Source organism: Dreissena polymorpha, chromosome 3 (assembly GCF_020536995.1).
Source record: "Dreissena polymorpha isolate Duluth1 chromosome 3, UMN_Dpol_1.0, whole genome shotgun sequence".
Classification (NCBI taxonomy): Eukaryota; Metazoa; Mollusca; class Bivalvia; order Myida; family Dreissenidae; genus Dreissena; species Dreissena polymorpha.
The window spans coordinates 122,575,141-122,596,597 of NC_068357.1; the positions used below are offsets into that span (position 1 = coordinate 122,575,141).

The following is a 21,457-nucleotide window of genomic DNA, read 5'->3' on the forward strand; positions in this document are numbered from 1 at the left end:
CAGCTTCCTTATATCTTTTAATAATGTTATCTTTAAATGTATACAAGTCAATACAATTTTTCACCAGGGTAAAACAGTTTTAATTCTTAGAAGTCATCTTAAAAATAACAAACATATTTATTCAATTACTGAATAAAACTAGAAACGTGTCCAACAGAAACCAAAGTCCACACCCAGACTTATTTACCATGTACTTTAATGAAGCCATGCAGTGTTTTCTTTAGTCAAACATATTTTGAGGTGATATTGTAACCCTTCTTAAAAATCTAGTGGTAAACACTCATTTGTTTTGAAAACTTACAAATAATGTCAGTCTTAAATGTATTTTATTTAAATATTGAATGGTCTTAACAGGGATTTGGAAAGATGCAGACATATGGTAGTTTTTAAAATGATAAATGAATAAAAGGTCCAAGGTTGACCCATGATTTTGGTTGGCATGGAAACTTTCTTTCTACATTGTGTGTATTTATATTAATGTTCAAATATGCACACTTATATTCAGAGACATGGTAAACTCTAAATGACTCATTTTAATTCTCGATGTAGCATACAAACTGTGCATATCAGTAACAATAAACTGTGTCACTATTTTTGTGTGTAGTTCCTATCACAAGGTTTTATCTCTGCTAAAGAAAGTCCCAGCTCAGCTCCAGCCTTCAATACCTGTCTCACGTTTACATTCACACGAGAAACGTTCAAATATTCATGAAACGGAGCCCAATCCAGCCCTTGTAACACTTCATCCATGATCACACCCAGTTCATCAACACTGCAATTGTTCCCTTTCATGGTTGGTGTTTCAACCACATCCTCCTTGTGAGACGCTGAATCTGATTGGACAATATTTATGTGAGGGGGCTTCTGATTGGCTGTGTCACTGTATGGATCAATTTCATTGGAATCCCCAGAACTTTCCACATATTGCTGAATAGACTTATCCCCCTGTGATTCAGTGATGATGACATCATCATCACCATAGAAACAGTTATGGAGATGTTCCGGATTGCCAGGAAGTATTCTGGGTACTGCGTGGTAGCTCAGTCGGGCCTGTTTCGTCATCAGAACAATGTCCCCACTGTGCAGAAACACTGCTGTCGGTGTTGTCGCCTTTGTTGGTCCTCCAATCAGGAATATACAGGATTGACCAAAGCTGAAAATTATTTTTAAATATTAGAAACTTTTTTTTCCAAGTCACTCATTCACATCTTATATAAATACTTTTCCGTATCAAAAGACTGCTTCTTGTTCATGGGGAATTTAAATAACATCAACTTTGATAACAAACGTTACGCAAAGCTTTGAGCAAGTAATACTTAATTGAAAACAAGAGCACTGCAGAGCGGTTGCCAACGCTCGGATGCGGGTGCAGTTTTGAATTAATGAAAGCTTGTCAGAAGATTTTTTTTAAGAGGTCAGTGACCTTGACCTTTGACCTAGTGACCCAAAAATGGGTATGGCATGTAGAACTCGTCAAGTTGCAGCTACATATGAAGTTTCAAAGTTGAAGGTGGAAGCACTTTGATTTTAGAGCCAATGTTAAGGTTTAAGAACGACACGGACAGCCTGGCTATGACAATACCTCTGGTTTTCTCTGAAAACAGCTGAGCTAATAAAATATGACCAGATAACTAATGTAGATTTTGTAAAAGGCATATATTTCATAAAACTTAGAACATATTGATATGTGTTTAACGTAAAAATATGATAATGATTCACCTAGAAATTAGAATCTACTATGTTACTTATGATAACATTAATGTGTAACCTAAAGGAAATGATAGGTGCAGCATGGTCTAGCTCCGAGACATCAGTGTGACCCATCAACGAGGAGTCCATTCTGTAGAAGTTGACAATTCCTGCCTCAGACGAGTAGCTTGAGTAACCAAGCGTCTCTGCTATGTAGCCACACAAATGACTCAGATCTGTGGGGAACTCTTGCACACGGTCAGAGAAGTATTCCTTAAACAGGAAAGCAATCCATGTAATATTGATTTGAGCCAGACTCTTGGAAAACCAGGCTAATCAGGGACGAGACTTTAGGCACATTTATTAAGGCCGGTTTTCAGAGTGAGGTCCATTTAAAGCCTAGTACACAAAGTATTTAAACACAAATTTATAAACGAGAAAATAATTTGCAATATATTGATTCAAAAGCTTGTTTTAGAAACACTTGTTAAACAACATCTCTGCACAGGAACAATTAAAGAAGGCTTGCTCAGTGTTCTATGAAAAATGGCTGATAAAAATTTCACCGACTTTTTCCTGGCCAAATTTCCCAGACCAAAATCAAATTTCCTAGACCAAAATCAAATTGCCCTGACCAATAATAATGGGCTCAAAGCAGCTAATGCATGTAATCTAATATGCATAGAATGCAAATACAATTACTACTCTTCATATTAGTCAACTCTTACTAAGTTTTTATTGTACAAGAGGAACATGATCGCCCTGAAGTACATGGTTCACTTATGTCGGTGAATTAGCTACCGGTAAATGACCAACTTTTTGGCCAAATGACCCAGATTCAAAATGACCTTTAATATTGTTTAAGTTAAATGTTCTGATACAGTAATGTTTCATCAAGTCATAAATGTGACCTCTAGGTTGGTAATTAGGTTTTTCCTGGATTTGACCTGGTGACTAAATTTGTGGATGAATGTGACCCTGATTCAAACCTGACCTAGATATTTTCAAAATAAACATTACGATTCAGTGTCATCAAAATTGAGTGAAAAATGTGGCCTCTAAAGTGGTACAAAGTTTTCTTAGATTTGAGTTTGTTACCTAGTTTTTGATACAGATTCGCGATCGGGATAGATATTGTTAAAACAAGAGATTGCCTAGCAATATTGTCCCCTACCGGTGAAACTCCACCATTGTCAGATTTATTTTTTATTTGTTGCCAAAACAACCAGAATTCTTGACCTAGGAACAAAATTAAATGACGTGCATAATCTCCATATTGCCATCTATCCATGGTTCAAGTTGCATGAAAAAATATGAAAAAAATATGAAGAACTTTCAAAGTTATCACAGGATCCAAACAAGAGGGCCTGAAAGGCCCAAAGTCGCTCATCTGAGATAACAAGATATTAATGGGATAAATCTTCTGACCAAGTTTCACGAAGATCGGAAAATAAATGTGGCCTCTAGTGTTAACAAGGTTTTACTATAGCCATATAAGAAAAATGCCCTGCCCCCTGGCAGCCATGTTTTTCAACCAACTGGCATTATTTTTGAACTCGTCCAAGATATTATTGGGATGAATCTTCTGACCAAGTTTCATGAAGATCGGACAGTAAATGTGGCCTCTAGAGTGTTAACAAGATTTTACTAAAGCCATATAAGGAAAAATGCCCCACCCCTTGGAAGCCATTTTTTTCAAGCAAACATAATTATTTTCAAACTCATCCAAGATATCATTGAGACCAATCTTCAGACCAAATTTCATGAAAATTGGACAATAAATGTGGCCTCTAGAGTGTTAACAAGGTTTTACAATAGCCATATATAGCCATATTAGGAAAAATGCCCCACCCCTGTTGGCCATGTTTTTAAAACAACCAAATCCATTTTCAAACTCATCCAAGATATCATTGGGACAAATCTTCTGACCAAGTTTCATGATGATCGGAAAATAAATGTGACCTCTAGAGTGTTAACAAGGTTTTACAATAGCCATATAAGGAACATAGCCCCGCCCCCGTGGTTGCCATGTTTTTCAACCGACCGGCATCATTTTTGAACTATTCCAAGATATTATTGGGATGAATCTTCTGACTGAGTTTCATGAAGATCGGACTATAAATGTGGCCTCTAGAGTGTTAACAAGATTTTAATATGGCCTTATATATAGCCATTTAAGGAAAAATGCCCCGCCCCTTGGCGGCCATGTTTTTCAAGCAAACGTTACCATTTCTGAACTCATCCAAGATATCATTAAGACTAATTTTCTGACCAAATTTCATCAAGATTGGACAATAAATGTGGCCTCTAGAGTGTTAACAAGGTTTTACTATAGCCATATAAGGAAAAAGGCCCCGCTCCCTGGCGGCCATGTTTTTCAACCAACCGGCATCATTTTCGAACTCGTCCAAGATATTATTGGGATGAATCTTCTGACCAAGTTTCATGAAGATTGGAGAATAAATGTGGCCTCTAGAGCGTTATCAAGATTTTACTATAGTCATATATAGCCATATAAGGAAAAATGCCCCGCCCCTTGGCAGCCATGTTTTTCAAGCAAAGGTTACCATTTCTGAACTCATCCAAGATATCAGTGGGAAAAATCTTCTGAGCAAGTTTCATGAAGATCGGAAAATATATGTGGCCTCTAGAGAGTTAACAAGGTTTTACTATAGCCATACATGTATAAGGAAAATAGCCCTGCCCCCTGGCGGCCATGTTTTTCAACCAACCGGCATCATTTTTGAACTCGTCCAAGATATTATTGGGACGAATCTTCTGACCAAGTTTCATGAAGATTGGACAATAAATGTGGCCTCTAGAGTGTTAACAAGATTTTACTATAGTCATATATAGCCATATAAGGAACAAGAGCTGTCAGAGGACAGCGCGCTGGACTATTCAAGTGCTTGACAGTATAATGTAAGCCATCATGGGGAAATTGTTCATATTCAATAATTTCTTAGATGATCTTTCAAAAATAAAAAAAGGAAAAAAAAAATTTTTTTGGGGGGGGGGGGGGGGGGGTTTAGAGGGGGTATAATGTGGGGTGTGGTCATTTATTAGACGATCTTTCAAAACTAAAAATAGGAAAAAAAATTGGCGGGGGTAGGGGGTGAGAGGGGGGTATAATGTGGGGTGTGGTAATTTATTAGATGATGTTTAATTTTTTTTTATAAAATTGGGGGAAAGGGAGGTTGGGGGGGGGGAGAAGGGATTCTGGGTAGGGGCGTGGGGTATTGTTTGGGTGGAATTCATTGTGGTATTCAGGTAAGTGTTGTTTTTTCAAAGTAATAATAAAATGTGATCATAAATATAGAAGTTATGGCAATTAAAGCAAAATGTTCAATTATTTAAGTGTTAAAGGGGCAATAATTATGACAAAATGCTTGATACAGTGGTGTGCTCTTGTTTATAGGTTGGGGTCATGTAGGTAAACAAGTATGCAAAATATGAAAGCAATATGTCAAGGGACAAAGAAAATATTTGGGGTTGTATGCAAACTTTAACATTTGCTGCATATTCTAAGTGAAAAAGGGGCCACAATTATGACAAAATGCTTGATAGAGTTGTCTGCTCTTGTTTATAGGTTGGGGTCATGTTGGTAAACAAATATGCAAAATATGAAAGCAATATGTCAAGGGACAATGAAAATAATTGGGGTAGTACGAAAACTTTAACATTTGCACGCTAACGCTAACGCCAACGCAGACAGTCACGCCGACGCCGGGGTGAGTAGGATAGCTCCTCTATATATATTTCATATATAATAGTCGAGCTAAAAATGCCCCGCCCCTTGGCAGCCATGTTTTTCAAGCAAAGGTGACCATTTCTGAACTCATCCAAGATATCAGTGGGACAAATCTTCTGAGCAAGTTTCATGAAGATCGAAAAATAAATGTGGCCTCTAGAGTGTTAACAAGGTTTTACTATAGCCATATAAGGAAAAATGCCCCGCCCCCTGGCGGCCATGTTTTTCAACCAACCGACATTATTTTCGAACTCATCCAAGATATTATTGGGATGAATATTCTGAATAAGTTTTATGAGGATCGGTCAATAAATGTGGCCTCTAGAGTGTTAGCAAGATTTTACTATACACTTCAACACCGTTATTTCGAACACCGATAATCCGAGGTCACCGTTATTTCGAAGTATTTTTCCGGTCCCGACTTTGGTTCTTTTTTATTTAATGTAAAATTTCATTGTTAATCCGAACTTCGTTAAACCGAAAAAATCGTTAATTCGAAGTGATTCTGTCGGTCCCGACAATATAATTCGCACCTAATCATCAATCTTTTATCCGAAGTCAAAGCTGCAAAAGGATAAGCAAAATTTTACACCTTTGTCGACTGGGCGTGGCGCGTCAAAAGCTGATAATTACTCCTTTGTCGTCTGCGCGTAGACGTTAATTTTATAATGTCGTCAAAAGCCGATAAATACTATTTAAGTAGTTTTGCATTCTTCAGTAACAAATAAACGTGTCACGTTAGGTCTAGGTAAATGTGGTCCAATGAAATTCATCTTATATAAACTCTACCTTCTGCGAGCAAACATGGGCGGAATTGAGTGCTTCAATGTCCTTGACACAGTGGAGAAATATGTTACACGCGTCCAGTTTAGTGCTGCTAAGTCCAGTGTTCAGAGAGACATCGCGTCTTATTTTCAAAAAATGTAAATACATTTCCGAAAATGTATTCATCTGTATTAACATGTATGACAATTTGTGCTATTCGTTATATTTTATATGTTCTGATTATAAGTGCATATTCATTATATTTAATATGTTCTGTACTTAGAGAAAACATAACAAGAGTGCCAAACTGTCACAAGATACGCCCGTTTTAAGGCTTTGGACAACTTGATAACTCCGCCCGCCCACCCAACCACCCACCAGCCTGTCAACCAGACTGCCCGCCGCCAAGGTGAAACTAAAGTAAGTCCTGTTTTTTTAAAACGGGCGTATAAAAAGAAAGTGATTGCTTTTTGTTCAAAGGAAAACAGACCAATGCAGTTTTTGTGTCAAACATTGAATTCATCATAATTATTATTGCAAGGAAGAAACCTTAATCAGATATATAAAGTTCTTACAATGCTTAGATCTCTGACATAAAAAACTAGAGCTTTGTCACTGAATGTGACTTATACCCCCATACCACTTTGACGCAGGATAAAAAGTTGTTTAAAAGTTTCGGATGAATACAATTTGAATTAGAGTCCGGACAAAGTGGCGCCGTTGAAAATGCACTAATTGACCCTATGACCTAGTTCTTGACCCGACATGACCCATATTCGAACTTGACCTAGATATCAACTAGATGCAACTACTGACCAAGTTTGGTAAAGATCGGATGAATACAATTTGAATAAGAGTCCGGACAAAGTGGCCCTGTTGAAAATGGACTAATTGACCCTATGACCTAGTTTTTTACCTGGCATGACCCATATTCGAACTTGGCCTAGATATCAACTAGATGCAACTACTGACCAAGTTTGGTGAAGATAAGATTTATACAATTTGAATTAGAGTCCGGACAAAGTAAAATGCACTAATTGACCCTTTGACCTAGTTTTTGACCCAGCATGACCCATATTCGGACTTGACCTAGATATCAACTAGATGCAACTACTGACCAAGTTTGGTGAAGATCGGATGAATACAATTTGAATTAGAGTCCGGACAAAGTGGCGCCGTTGAAAATGCACTAATTGACCCTATGAACTAGTTTTTGACCCGGCATGACCCATATTCGAACTTGGCCTATATATCAACTAGATGCAACTGCTGACCAAGTTTGGTGAAGATCGGATGAATACAATTTGAAATAGAGTCCGGACAAAGTGGCCCCTTTGAAAATGCACTTATTGACCCTATGACCTAGTTTTTGACCCGGCATGACCCATATTCGAACTTGGCCTAGATATCAACTAGATGCAACTGCTGACCAAGTTTGGTGAAGATCGGATGAATACAATTTGAATTAGAGTCCGGACAAAGTGATGCCTTCCGCCCGCCGCCCGCCCGCCGCCCGCCCGCCCGCCAAGGGGTTTCACATAATACGTCCCGTATTTTATACGGGCGTATAAAAAGAGGAACAAGAATCGTTTTATTCCTTCGTTTGTTACAAGTAGAAATCTATTGCCATCTGACTAGTTTACGTTTTTAAGTAAAACAATTATTAATAGTAGCGTGTAACCGAACCATGCGAATTCCACAACGTTTTATTATTACAGAATCAAAGAAGTCGTCTGTCAAATGTTTATTTCGAATTATCGTTAATCCGAAGTTTTTTTAACGGTCCCGACGACTTCAAAAAAACGGTGTTGAAGTGTAGCCATATATAGCCATATAAGGAAAAATGCCCGCCCCTTGGCAGCCATGTTTTTCAAGCAAATGTCACCACTTTCGAACTCATCCAAGATGTCATTGAAACCAATCTTCTGACCAAATTTCATGAAGATTGGACAATTAATGTGGCCTCTAGGGAGTGAACAAGGCAAATGTTGACGTCACACGACGGACGACAGACAAAAGGCGATCACAAAAGCTCACCATGAGCATGTTGTGCTCAGGTGAGCTAAAAAGTGTGACAGACAGACAGACAGACACTGAAAGACAGACAGAAGGAGCGCAAACCAAGTCCCCTCGGGTTTCACTGGTAGGGGACAATAAACTTAGTGACCAAGTTTTATAAGAATTGATTCATAAACATGGCTTCTAGAGAGTTAACAAGGTTTAAGTAAGATTTGACCACGTGACCAAGTTTTTGAAATCATTTGATCTGGAATTGAACTAGATCAAAATTTTGTCAAGATTTCCAATCCTACCAAGTTTCATTAAGACTGAGTAATAAATTTGGCTTCTATGTGGTAACAAGTTTTTTCTAAGATTTTGAACTGTTAACCATGTGTTTGGATCCCTGTGATCCAAATTCCAACCCAGCCTAAATATTGGTAAGATAAACATTCCCATAAGTATTGTCCAGATTAGATAAAAAATGTGTCCTCAATTGTGATAACGAGCTAAAAGTTGATGACACGTGATGGAAACAGGACAGATGTACATCAGGGGACCACAATAGCTCCCCTGACCACTCTGTGATCCACTCTAGGCACTCTTATCTTTTCTTCATACCTTAGTGTTCCACTCGTACTGATAGCCTAGTGTGGCCCATCGGAGTCGCATCAATAAGCTGTCCTTCTTTAAGTCTGGTCTGAAGAGTACAAAATAAGTGTTCACAATAATAAAGCTGTCCTTTTAACTCTAAAGATGCAAAGTGAAAATGGCTATGTGCAAACAGCATAAAAACAGAACAGCCTGCGAGTAACTCGCAGTCTGTTCAGGCTTTATGCTGTTTGCTGCTCATCAGTATCTAAGGGTGGGAAATGAAGCCTTTAAAACTTGAATCTAGTAAGAAAGGTCTTTAATTAACTATAACTTTCTAAGTGACAGCAAATGTGTTAAAATACGTATCTAAGTGGTAAAAGATTCATCTCTCTTTTATGAAAAAACAGAAAGGCCATGAAAGCCCTGAAGCGATCGCCAGAATCAACATTGTGATATATGTACTAGAGTCATTAAACAAATAGCTGGCAGACTTTTCAAGTTGTGTCCATTAAGGAAAACAAGTTACCCACAGGAAAGAGGCAAATGACAAAATTGTCAAGAGTGGATTAAATATATCATGTTTCATACCTAATTATAAACCTCTGGGCCTTATGGCTAAGAGATCTTTCACAAGAGCACCGCCTTGCGGGTGCAGACCGCTCATCTATTTTTCTTTTTAAAGGTGAAGGGACCTATCTCAATTTCAATCACAAAGGAGGGAGGGGTGGAGTGGAGGGGGATGTATAGTGTGGGGTGTGGTCATTTATTACATTATCTTCCAAAAATGCCCCCAAAAAATGCCCCAATTTTTTATTATTTTTTTGGGGGTGGGGGGTCGGGGGGGATTTTTGGGTGGGATGGTTGGACGGTATTTCAAAAATAAAATAATACAAAAAAAATATTTGTGTTTTTTAACCATAATTAAAAAAAAATATTTGTGTTTTTAAACCATGTTTCAAAAAAAATAATTTTTTTTTTTTTTTTGGGGGGGGGGGGGGGGGGGGTATAGTGTTAGGGTGTGGTGGTCATTTATAAGATGATCTTAAAAAAAAGGGCCCATAATTCCGTCAAAATGCCAGTCAGAGTTAGATAACTTTGCCTGCACAGTCCCCTTATGATAGTTAGTAAGTGTTGCAAGTATGAAAGCAATAGCTTTGATACTTTAGGAATAAAGTGGACCTTAAAACAAAACTAACCAAATTTTCTATTTTTTAAGTATAAAAAAGGCACATAATTCTGTCAAAATGCACACCAGAGTTATCTAACTTTGCCTGCCCAGTCCCCGATAGTAAGTAAGTGTACCAAGTTTGAATGCAATAGCATTGATACTTTATGAGAAAAGTGGACCTAAACGCAAAACTTAACCGGACGCCGACGCCAAGGTGATGACAATAGCTCTTTTTTTTTTTCAAAAAATAGATGAGCTAAAAATGTGGTCTATAAACGTCTATATTAAACATGTCACTTTTCACTACCTGTTAACAATTTGTCTTATTGTTTAATTGATAAAAAGGCAAAAAAAGACGAAAACAAAGCACCAAAAACACAAACACCACACAATCTTGCTTTAACAATCTGTTTGAAACTAAATCTTAACAATAATCTTAACAATATGTATGTCAAATTCAAATTTGGTTCAAGTGAGGTCAAAAACTAGGTCACAATGTCAAATATTAAACGCATACTTTACCACTCTAGAAAACATTTATGAGCAAATCTTAAAAAAACTTGGTAAGGATAATATTAGAATATGTATCTTGAGTATAAAGCGCATGTGAAAATTTGGGCCTGTATTCACCATTCTTAGACTTAAGAATAAAGAATAGACTTAAAACCAATTAAAATACGTCCAGCATTTGAATATATACAGGGCAAGCTACCACTGGCGATAATGTCCTTCAAATAATGTTCTACGTGAAAAATGCAGTAGATAGAGCCAAGTTTGACTCAAAATTAAAGCAATTCTTTAAAAATAGAATTCTTTGTTCTTAGACTTAAGTAGAAGAATTTATTTGATGAATATTGGCCCTGGGTAGATTGAAGTAAAGAACTAGGTCACCAGGTCAAAGCTTAAATAACAAACACAGCTACAACTGGACTTAAGACCAAACCGTTATAGATCAGTGATTAAACTAAATCTCGTTACGCAATATTTATATGAATCAATAGCATGATATGACATTCTCATATGGGGGAAATAATCATGTGACCATTTTGATTTACTTTAAGACAAAAATGTAAATATGGGCTGTCAGTTGTAGTGGCAGCCATTGTGTGAATACGTGTTTGTCACTGTGACCTTGACCTTTGACCTAGTGACCTGAAAATCAATAGGGGTCATCTGCCAGTCATGATCAATGTACCTATGAAGTTTCATGATCCTAGGCGTAAGCATTCTTGAGTTATCATCAGGAAACCATTTTACTGTTTCTAGTCACTGTGACATTGACCTTTGACCTAGTGACCTTAAAATCAATAGGGGTCATCTGCCAGTCATGATCAATGTACCTATGAAGTTTTATGATCCTAGGCGTAAGCATTCTTGAATTATCATCCAGAAACCATTTAACTATTTTGAGTCACTGTGACCTCGACCTTTGACCTAGTGACCTGAAAACCAATAGAGGTCATCTGCCAGTCATGATCAATGTACCTATGAAGTTTCATGATCCTAGGCGTAAGCATTCTTGAATTATCATCCGGAAACCATTTTACTATTTTGAGTCACTGTGACCTTGACCTTTGACCTAGTGACCTGAAAATCAATAGGGGTCATCTGCCAGTCATGATCAATGTACCTATGAGGTTTTATGATCCTAGGCGTAAGCATTCTTGAATTATCATCCAGAAACCATTTAACTATTTTGAGTCACTGTGACCTCGACCTTTGACCTAGTGACCTGAAAACCAATAGGGGTCATCTGCCAGTCATGATCAATGTACCTATGAAGTTTCATGATCCTAGGCGTAAGCATTCTTGAATTATCATCCGGAAACCATTTTACTATTTTGAGTCACTGTGACCTTGACCTTTGACCTAGTGACCTGAAAATCAATAGGGGTCATCTGCCAGTCATGATCAATGTACCTGTGAAGTTTCATGATCCTAGGCGTAAGCATTCTTGAATTATCATCCGGAAACCATTTTACTATTTGTAGTCACTGTGACCTTGACCTTTGACCTAGTGACCTAAAAATCAATAGGGGTCATCTGCCAGTAATGATCAATGTACCTATGAAGCTTCATGATTCTAGGCGTAAGCATTCTTGACTTATCATCCTGAAACCATTTTACTATTTTGAGTCACTGTGACCTTGACCTATGACCTAGTGACCTGAAAATCATTAGGGGTCATCTGCCAGTAATGATCAATGTACCTATGAAGTTTCATGATCCTAGGCCTAAGCGTTCTTGAGTCATCATCCGGAAACCATCTGGTGGACGGACAGACGGACGGACCGACTGACATGTGCAAAACAATATACCCCCTCTTCTTCGAAGGGGGGCATAATAAATCAAAGTGAAAAATTAAAAAAGTTGTTGAGTGTATACAAATAAGGGTAAGTCACATCCATAGCCAAGTGAAATGTGACCATGACATGATATGAACAAACTTGCTAGAGGATCAACATAAGAGCATAATTGTGGAAAACTGAGCTTATTGCTTGGGCGTAAAGTGTCGTCCAAGATTAGCCTGTGCAGTCAGTACAGGCTTATTTGGGACCACACTTTCCACTTTTATTGGTTTTTCATACAAAGAAAGTTTTTTCTAAACAAAAATCCAGTTAATGTGGAAAGTTTCGTTCCTGATAAGCATGTGCTAAATGAACAGTCTCATCTGACTTTACGCAAATACATTTTGCCCAGTTTATCAGAATGCAGCTCACATGATTAAATACGTATCCAAGTGGTAAAGGGTTAATGACGCCAGAGAGACGTCACAGAAGAGGTTCCCTAAACAAAAAGCTCACTGAGAAATGCTAAAGTGAGCTAAACAGCTGATCACCTGTTATTATCAATACAGGAATGCCATATCTGTGATGGTCTGATCACCTGTTATTATCAATACAGGAATTCCATATCTGTGATGGTCTATCTGTATGTGCATCTACGTTGGTTTTATTAGGCTTCATAGGGAAGTCAAGCAAACATCTAGCCACCCAGTAGCGCTGGTACTTCCGCTTGAACGCATTCGATATGACGATAAAACCTGAAACGCAAAACGGCAAATATCTATGCACATTAAATATCCTTAATATGTACACATCACCAAAACAATTGATCTTAAATGTGGAAAAGTAATCCCATTTGTTCAGAAATTCACCCTTAGTATGTTTGCAATAATTTACCACTTGAATTAGTGATTTTTATGCATCTTTTATCTGCATTTTTTAACTTCTCTTAACAGTACAAAGCATAAAATTTAGATAAAGAAAATTTTAATCCATTCATTTCAATGGAAGATGCAAAGGCTAATTAATTTTTTTTGAAAAAAAAATCTTCTTAAATGAGTGTACAAACCCTATGCAAACAGGCAAGCCATACGGTGGCAGCTTACCCTCACAATTCTGTATCTGGTAGGCCCTCCATTCTGCAACAGGTTTCAGGCCTGGAAACGACTTGTGTGCTGGTTCATGAAGATCAAACGGTATAGCCTGCAACAGAGGGTAAGTGAATTATTTAAAGCCAATATGGGGTTGAATTTCTGCCCCATTCCCCTACTCAAAAAGTACATGTTTCTCCACAATGATATTTTTGTAAAAAACCTGAGGGCAATAGTTTGTTTGCAATGAATGACATTACACTGCGGCTGTTCTCTTTTATCAATGATAACAATGTAGAACACAGTCAAATCCATATTTACTAATTAGCGTTATTTTACATTAGTATTGAAAATAGTCTAAGGAGCATTATTATTTGTATAATATGGTCTTGCTAAATATCAATTAAAAATATCTTTGTAATAATTGAGTTGCTACTGGGGGTACTGTCTGAATCTGTGGCTGTCTCACATTTTCCATGTATATCTTGGTGAGTGACCCCATTGACCAGGTTGCCCCCTCCCATTGAAGTGAAGTTGATACCTTTTATAGTTACATGAGATGCCAATGACAATAAAGCAAACAGCTCAATGTATGTACAGACTGGCTGCTGCCAGTATATCCGCCCTCTTTAAAATTTTGTTGTGCTGTGTATGTCTTTTAAGGTGCGCAGTGAATATTGGAATGTATCTATACCAGTGCTTTCCACAGGCCATTTAATTGTCCCTCGCCGGGGCGCTTGAAAGTCGAAATCAGAGTCCGCGGGGCGCATGAAATTTTCTGATCAGTGTGTTTTTTTCATACTGCAACTAGGCATTCTTAAGATCAAAGCGATATTGACTTCACCGAAAATTGTTGGAGCCGATTTATGATCCTCTGTCAATTACGTCATGTATCTCTTAACCCACAAAGGGGTTGTTGTTGTAATGGAAAATCGATATTTGCCAATGAGAGCGCACGCTTTGAATGAGCGACAACACTCGTAGGCAGTAATACCTGCATTAAGATCATGCATACGACTAGTATCGGGCACTTACTAAGAAGACTGATGGCAACCGGGTGTAATCCTCGTGAATATTGTGCATTTCATGCATAATATGGTCAAAACATTTATTGGACTCGTAATGCGCTTTAACAAATTATCGTTGAATTTATTATGCACAACTGTGAATGTTTCTGTCAATTCTCAAATGAGCATTATTAAATGTGTAATCCCAAACACGCTTCCTAATTTTAATGCTAACATGACATTAAACTATGATTAACAAATTCTAGCGTAAAATAAACAGTGCTTTATCCTTTGTCTCAATAAAAAGCGCGCAAAAATTTTGCAGACATGTGGAACATCGCATGGAAAGTGTGGGTGTATTTTGTGTTGTATAAAAAGGAGAACATCACGTCAGGCGATTAATGCGTGCTCAGAGGAAAAAAACCCCGCCCGATTGGACATCACATCACATCACATCTTTAAATAGTAACATATGCAAAAATTTATTTGATACTTAAGTAAAATGGTGAATGTTTGTGTTTCTTGAAATTCTTGAGCACTTTTATCGTAAATATTAACCAGAGTTTGCTTTTTAAACTGGAATATACGATATTATCATGTAATGTGTATCTACAGGAAAAGTAATAAGTATCTTACCCCAAAACGGCCCCGGGGCGTCTGAAACAAATCCTGTGGAAAGCACTGTATACATGCAATATGATATTATGTAACTGACATGTTACTGAAAAGGGGTATTCTCAACATGTAACACAATACATGCGAATCTGGTTCATATTAAATAATAACAACCAATTAACAAGTGAATTTAAATTGAATGAGCACAATATTAACCAAAAAACTGGCAAAATAGAAAATAATTTACTTCTTTAAGTTGGGTGACAGAAGTAAAGAAATATTGTTTGCTTAAAATGGGAAAGAGCACCTTTTGGGAAAATTGATAACATGGAAATAGGAAAAAATAAAGACTGTTTTGATATTGGGAAGACGCTTACAAATAATTGAGAGTTTCAATGTCAGAGCATAATAATTAGTGCTTTCCACAGGAATTTTTTACGACGCACCAGGGCTGCTAGGGGTAGGTTAGTGAGGGCAGCCCCATTCGTACAATTATTTGTTAAATTTGTAGAGTCAAATGATGTCATTTTGTGCTTTATGACTTTTAAAGAAAAATCAGCTATTAAGGCATTAAAAATGAATCATTCCTTACCAATTGTTTAACTTAATTTTGTCTGCCATGGTGATCTCCAGAAAAAAAACATCAGCGCCCATAGTGTGTATTGGCTGTTGTTGTACAGAAAGAGGGAGGTTCCCGGTCAAAACAAATGGTAAGGAATGATTCATGTGTATGCAATTTACATTGTATTTTGTTGAATACCCCATTAAGTGAGTGAAACAATAGTTACAGGGATTTATCACACGGTCTGTGGAGGTTTCTATTTGCACTGAAAGTAAATAGAGAAAGAGCAAGGTTCCCGGACTCTGTGCGCATTTCAATAAGCGAGCAGGTTGACAGCGATTTAATTATGGGTAATGACGCACTTACATAGGTTGAGAAAATGGCGAGTGGCTTACCTTGTCAATATCTATGTACATAGTCGAACTATTTCTTTTTTTAACAAGACGTTATGTTGGAAGATTTTAATTGATTTAATATGTGTATGCATTATAATAAACAACGGGTAACTAAAAAACACATAAAATATAATAAAATAAAAACATTGTCATCGAGCGCCTATGGTTTTGCATCATTTCACAAAAAAATCTTAAATTACGAACAATGTATCACATCTAAACTTACGTTGGGAATATTTATTCCTGTGTGGATGTCAATAACATCTTCAACTACTAATGGTTTGTCTCGTCTTTTGTACCTTTTATAAATATCCTTAAAATTATCAATATCCGTACACGATTCAATGGGCGCTGACATTTTATTTGACGTGACTGTTTGTCCTACAAAGTTAAACCGGCTCAAAAAAAACTTCCTAAAACGGTTACACACCACAAATACAATAATACAGAACAATTCAACACAAACGTGCAAATATTATTGTTTTTAGTTGTTCGCTTGCGAACACCTAAGGTTAATACCCCGCGTTTCAAGCCACTTTTGTTAGGTACGATTAACCCTTATAACTGCCGCATCCGCGCCGAGAAAGAGTTATATAATTTATGCCAGAGGTTTCAGTTATTCAACTATATTCATTCACCAATGGACACATAATGTGAATATCGTGTTAAATCATAGGAGTTTGAAATTCTATCAATATAGCTAATCTAATGGCTAAATAAAAAAGTATACGCCTATATAGTATAAAGTCTTTATACTATATAGGGTATAATTTGTATATTAAGCCATTAGATTAGCTATATTGATAGAATTTCAAACTCTTGTGGTTAAATGAAATATTTTTGAACGGAGAGTATACACACACAATCTTGAATTTTAGCGTCGCGGAAGAGAATGTTTATGAATGATTAAAAAAGTCCACTACTTGCTGCGTCTTAATCAAAAGTTAATTTTTGCAAAGCATATGTCATTCAAAATCTGAGGCTATTAATAGATAGGAGAAAATAAAACTTCTTCTGATCAACAAGTATAGTTGGATATCGAGAGTCCAGTACACTATCACGCGTCTGTTGCGTTTAACCTCGTTGATAGTGCTTGCTAGTACAGCGAGGTTAAATTTGGGAAACGTTCTTTTGTTCTCAATAGGTAGCGGCGATATCTCATATGTATTCTCAATGGCACGGGTGATAACAACGCAATAGTATAAGGTAAAGTTTGTTTATATTCACACTTATCAATTCATCAAACGTTGATCATGAGTCCACCAAAAACTACAAGCATACTATAGACAACGAAAAAAATGCTGTTTAATCGCTAAAACCCAATGTAAAAACAACTAAATATAACAAAAAATATCTTTAAAAGTTTCCGGCGTGAATGCTGACTTTGAAATAAAGTTTGAAATATATATGATTAAATTGAAACAAAAGTTTAACTATTGTGTTTTTTTTTCACCTGTTAGTCACATATTCATCGCATGAAATGTGTGTTATTATAGTAAAACCACACATAACTACTCAGTGTAAGTAGATACAAATTATACTACGGGAGTTCCAATCATATGTGTCCTCACATGGCTTATTATGATTTTATTCATTGAACAACAAAATATATCATATGTTAATATTTGATTAACACGCAGTTTTATTTCGACACATTTTAATCACACTTTTATAGCCGTGTCATACGAAAAATCAGTCTTATGGCGTTTCGGCCAACCTGTGCATTTGAGCATTCTGGCCAGAGGCGATGCTGTCCGCTATAAAATAACTCCAGGTGTTATGGTCTCGTGTATCTTCTTACCCGGCTGAGAGATGCGCAGGCTGGGTGGGCTATAGATATGATGGGCGATTATGGCATAAGACCCATTTTCGCATGACGCGGGTCCTTACAAATCTCATTGCGAATTGTAAATGGCACATTTTACCATTATTCTTTTCGATTCCAAATTGATTTCAAAATAGCAAATATAGCAAACTGGTAAATAAGAGTAGCATATCCAGGCGTTCAGGAACGATTCCCAAACGTGCTCATCGAGTACGGCAAACATTTGTGGTTAGATAATTAACGAGTTTCCGCTTATCGTGACACTATTCTATTTCGGTAGTGTTTGTTTTCTCGTTTTCAAAGCAATACTGTGTTTATCGATAGACAATTATGTCTTCCTCTGACGATTTATTGACAGAATACAGACCCTGAATATCTGCGAGATGGATTTTAAGGCGTTATTGTAACTTGGACACACTTTGTGTCTATGCGTCGTTTGAACATGCAGAGAGTAGTCCGGAATTCCTTCCATTATACAGTGCTACATCCTTTACGCTGTGCACAAACGCAGTGATGTAGCCAAAGTTCAGCGGATGTCACTCAAATCAGCCAATGAAATATAAACGAATATATTCATTTGCGTCTGCTGGCGTTATGTAAAGGTCGAGCTTGGTAAAACAGCTATGCCGAAAAGCGCATTTGTGTTCTATAGCGATGTTTACATCAGAGACTGGTTGACACCGTGTTAACTGCTTATTGCTCGGAGATAATTTATTTATTTATTTTCATCCATGATCTTATTTAATATTTTGAATTCGTATATGGTGTCAAAAATCAAAAGATGTGTACAGGGAATTTCCATCTTCAAAAATTATATTCTTAGTTTGATAGGTATTCGATATTCCAACAATATTCATTTAATATGATGGTGATTGCAAATATTCTTTTATATTTGGTTCTCATGATACCATTTCATCATACTTTCAATGTTTCCGAAACGTTAATAAAATGGGACATGTTGTTGTTATTTTGTTTAATATCTCTATAACATAAACAGGATGATAAACAGTGCACACACATCTCGACCGGTGCTTTAAGACACACTTTTGATACATTTTGAATGGCTTGTGTTCTTTTCAAACTTGAAATGTAAAAAGCTATAACCTAATTTTGAAAAATGAGCTGCGTCTAAGATTATGCAATAGTGAACAACTTTATCGCCTTAAGCGCTTTGATTTTAAAAAAGCAAAAGTTTTGCCGTTGTTGTGTTGCAAATCTAATTATATGAATGCAATACTAGCATTAATTGATTGTAAGCATTGGCGGTCGGATAGTAGTTGAAGTTTGATAGTGTTTATGTGTAGGCCGTCGAGTGAGACATGGATGTGTGACTCGCAGTAAAAGTTGGTTTTACTGTTTTTGATTTCATTAAGCTTTTCTCAGATATGGCAATCGCCTCAAGAAATGTGTTAATTGGGAATACGGGTTATAGTGCAACATACAGGAACCCCCAGTCCAGGCTAATGGGGGAACGTATTCAATAAAGGAAACTCGGTTAACTGTTCTTACGTAATAATATTAGAAGATGACGTGTGGCTGTGATTTGAACTTCGATACTTCATTGTGAAACCAGTGCTCTATCCCTAGACAATTTGCCATACGTTACGTCAACATGAAATGGAATCTGAAGGTGAAGCCCAATTGCCGCTTAGATATTCATCCTTTCGGAAATCGAGTTAAAATGGGGACTCTTATCATGTTCAAGGTAGAGGGCATAAAGACGAACGCTTAGAAAAAGAACAGTGACAACAAATCAAGAACATTCGTCTCTTTTTTCTTTGATTTGGTTTTATGATTAAAACTTATTATAAATTTGATTTACCTATTTCATTCAGGATTTGCAACTAAACAAATCATTATATTTTGGTTTCTTACCAAATATAATAGGCCGAATGATACACATAATGTGAGAGGCCAAATGTAAAGTGTTCAGTATCCATACATATTCAAGTAGTGTTGTCAAATGAAACGGTAAGTTTTCGGGCCTTACAACATAAATCAAGGAGTGCGTCAGGGAGGGTTGTTTGGTACTGAACTATAATATAAAGTTTACACAGACCCACTTTTACACCGTTTGGAATCCGCAGATCTCGGGTGCTCGATAGGATCTATTAAGTACAATGCAAGTGCTTGTGCAGAAGATATTACTTTTATCGCTGAATACCCAGGAGGCGACGAAATTCTTATAAAAAATATAAGTATCGCTGAGGATTTTTCAAACTGCGAGACATATATTCTACAGTCGAATAAAACTTATGTTCTTTTAGTGCTCTCAACTGGAAAAACAAAACATAAAGAAAGTAAGCTCTTTATTTATGACAATACAATCACAAAGTCTTCCTGGAGCACATATCTTGGACTTTAGCAAGCAACTACATTCAAAGGAACTGCTTAACATAATGTCAAAAACAACATTCTAAAGACAAGAAAAGCTGTGCACAGTTTCATGTCAAGTGGACTCCATGTTGTGGGAGGATAGATGCACGATCAGCTCTACAAGATATCAAAATATTCGTTAGTTTCATTATGCTTTGCGGTTTGGAAGTAGTGCTTCCAAGTCGTAGACTCTTAGACAAGTTACCGATAGAGCTGGCGCAGAAACGGTTAATCAAACAATTGTTTATGCTTAACATAAATAACATGAGGCAGCCATGTATTTGTTGAGTGGACTTTTCCAGCTTTTATCCATAAAAACGCAATTGTTTCAGTCAACTCAGTGTGTCTACAGAAAGACGACGCGGTTGAAATGCGTCAAGCCCTGCGACAAGTTAAAGCGAGACTATACGATTTTTATATGTTTTAAATTGTTATATATTGATAAAAATATGTTACAATAACACAAAATAGGCAAGAACAATTATACATTGAAGACGAATTTCATAAAATGAGGCAAAGAAAAATTAGCGCCCCGAGCCGATTGTGACGAATATATTTCGTACATATTTTCCTACAATAACCGAAGCATTCGTCTTTTTAGTTAGTGTTCGTGTGACGTATGAATAGATATCATTGCGGGAAATTGAATTGATCCGTTAAACACAATTTAGATTCACATCGTACATGCATGATATACATGCTGGCGAATTCGACTGTACAGACATTTTCGATTTCAGAATTAAATATCTGGCTTATTTCGCATTTTTCGACACATTTTGTTCAAAACTTTTATTTTAATTTATATTGAAATATACGTATAATAAGTTTTTACACGTGTTATATAAATTCATAAATATTTGACAAAATCGTATAGTCTCGCTTTAATGTAAATACTGAAAAAAGCACGTTGATTTATCAAAGTACAGAAATTGTTTACAAATCTGACCTAGAAGAAATATTAGAAACCCTTTGGAAAAAGAGAGTTACAATCGCCAAATATAGATTTGATATTCATAAAAGCATTTAACACGAGTAAATAAATATCCAAATCCAAATCTTTAACACATATTCATAGGAAGATCACACCTTTTGCTAAAGATACCTGCAAAGTGCAAGATCATCATGGGATGCCAATCGATCCCTTGTAAAGCTATAATTAATGACGGGAACATACATTCTTCAGCGTTCAAGAGCACGTGTAAATAAAAGTAAGGCTTAACCCACTTGTCGCATATTTAACTATACATATGAGACGATGCTCGAGTTCATTGCCATGGAGATTGTGGGAAAATCAAACGTGAGTGATATTTAACATGAAGAGAAGCCCCTATCATTT

General features: G+C 36.7%; 1 protein-coding gene across 1 annotated transcript; it reads right to left on the reverse strand.

Moving 5' to 3' along the window:
• Nucleotides 1-307: 307 nt before the first annotated feature.
• Nucleotides 308-16,312, reverse strand: LOC127871279 (nucleic acid dioxygenase ALKBH1-like). The gene is made up of 6 exons (XM_052414040.1): nucleotides 16,147-16,312; nucleotides 13,357-13,453; nucleotides 12,852-13,008; nucleotides 8,825-8,903; nucleotides 1,769-1,962; nucleotides 308-1,153 (listed from the first exon to the last, which is right to left on the reverse strand). The coding sequence occupies exons 1-6, from the start codon at nucleotides 16,276-16,278 to the stop codon at nucleotides 589-591; spliced, it is 1,224 nt and encodes a 407-aa protein (XP_052270000.1). The 5' UTR covers nucleotides 16,279-16,312; the 3' UTR covers nucleotides 308-588.
• Nucleotides 16,313-21,457: the final 5,145 nt, after the last annotated feature.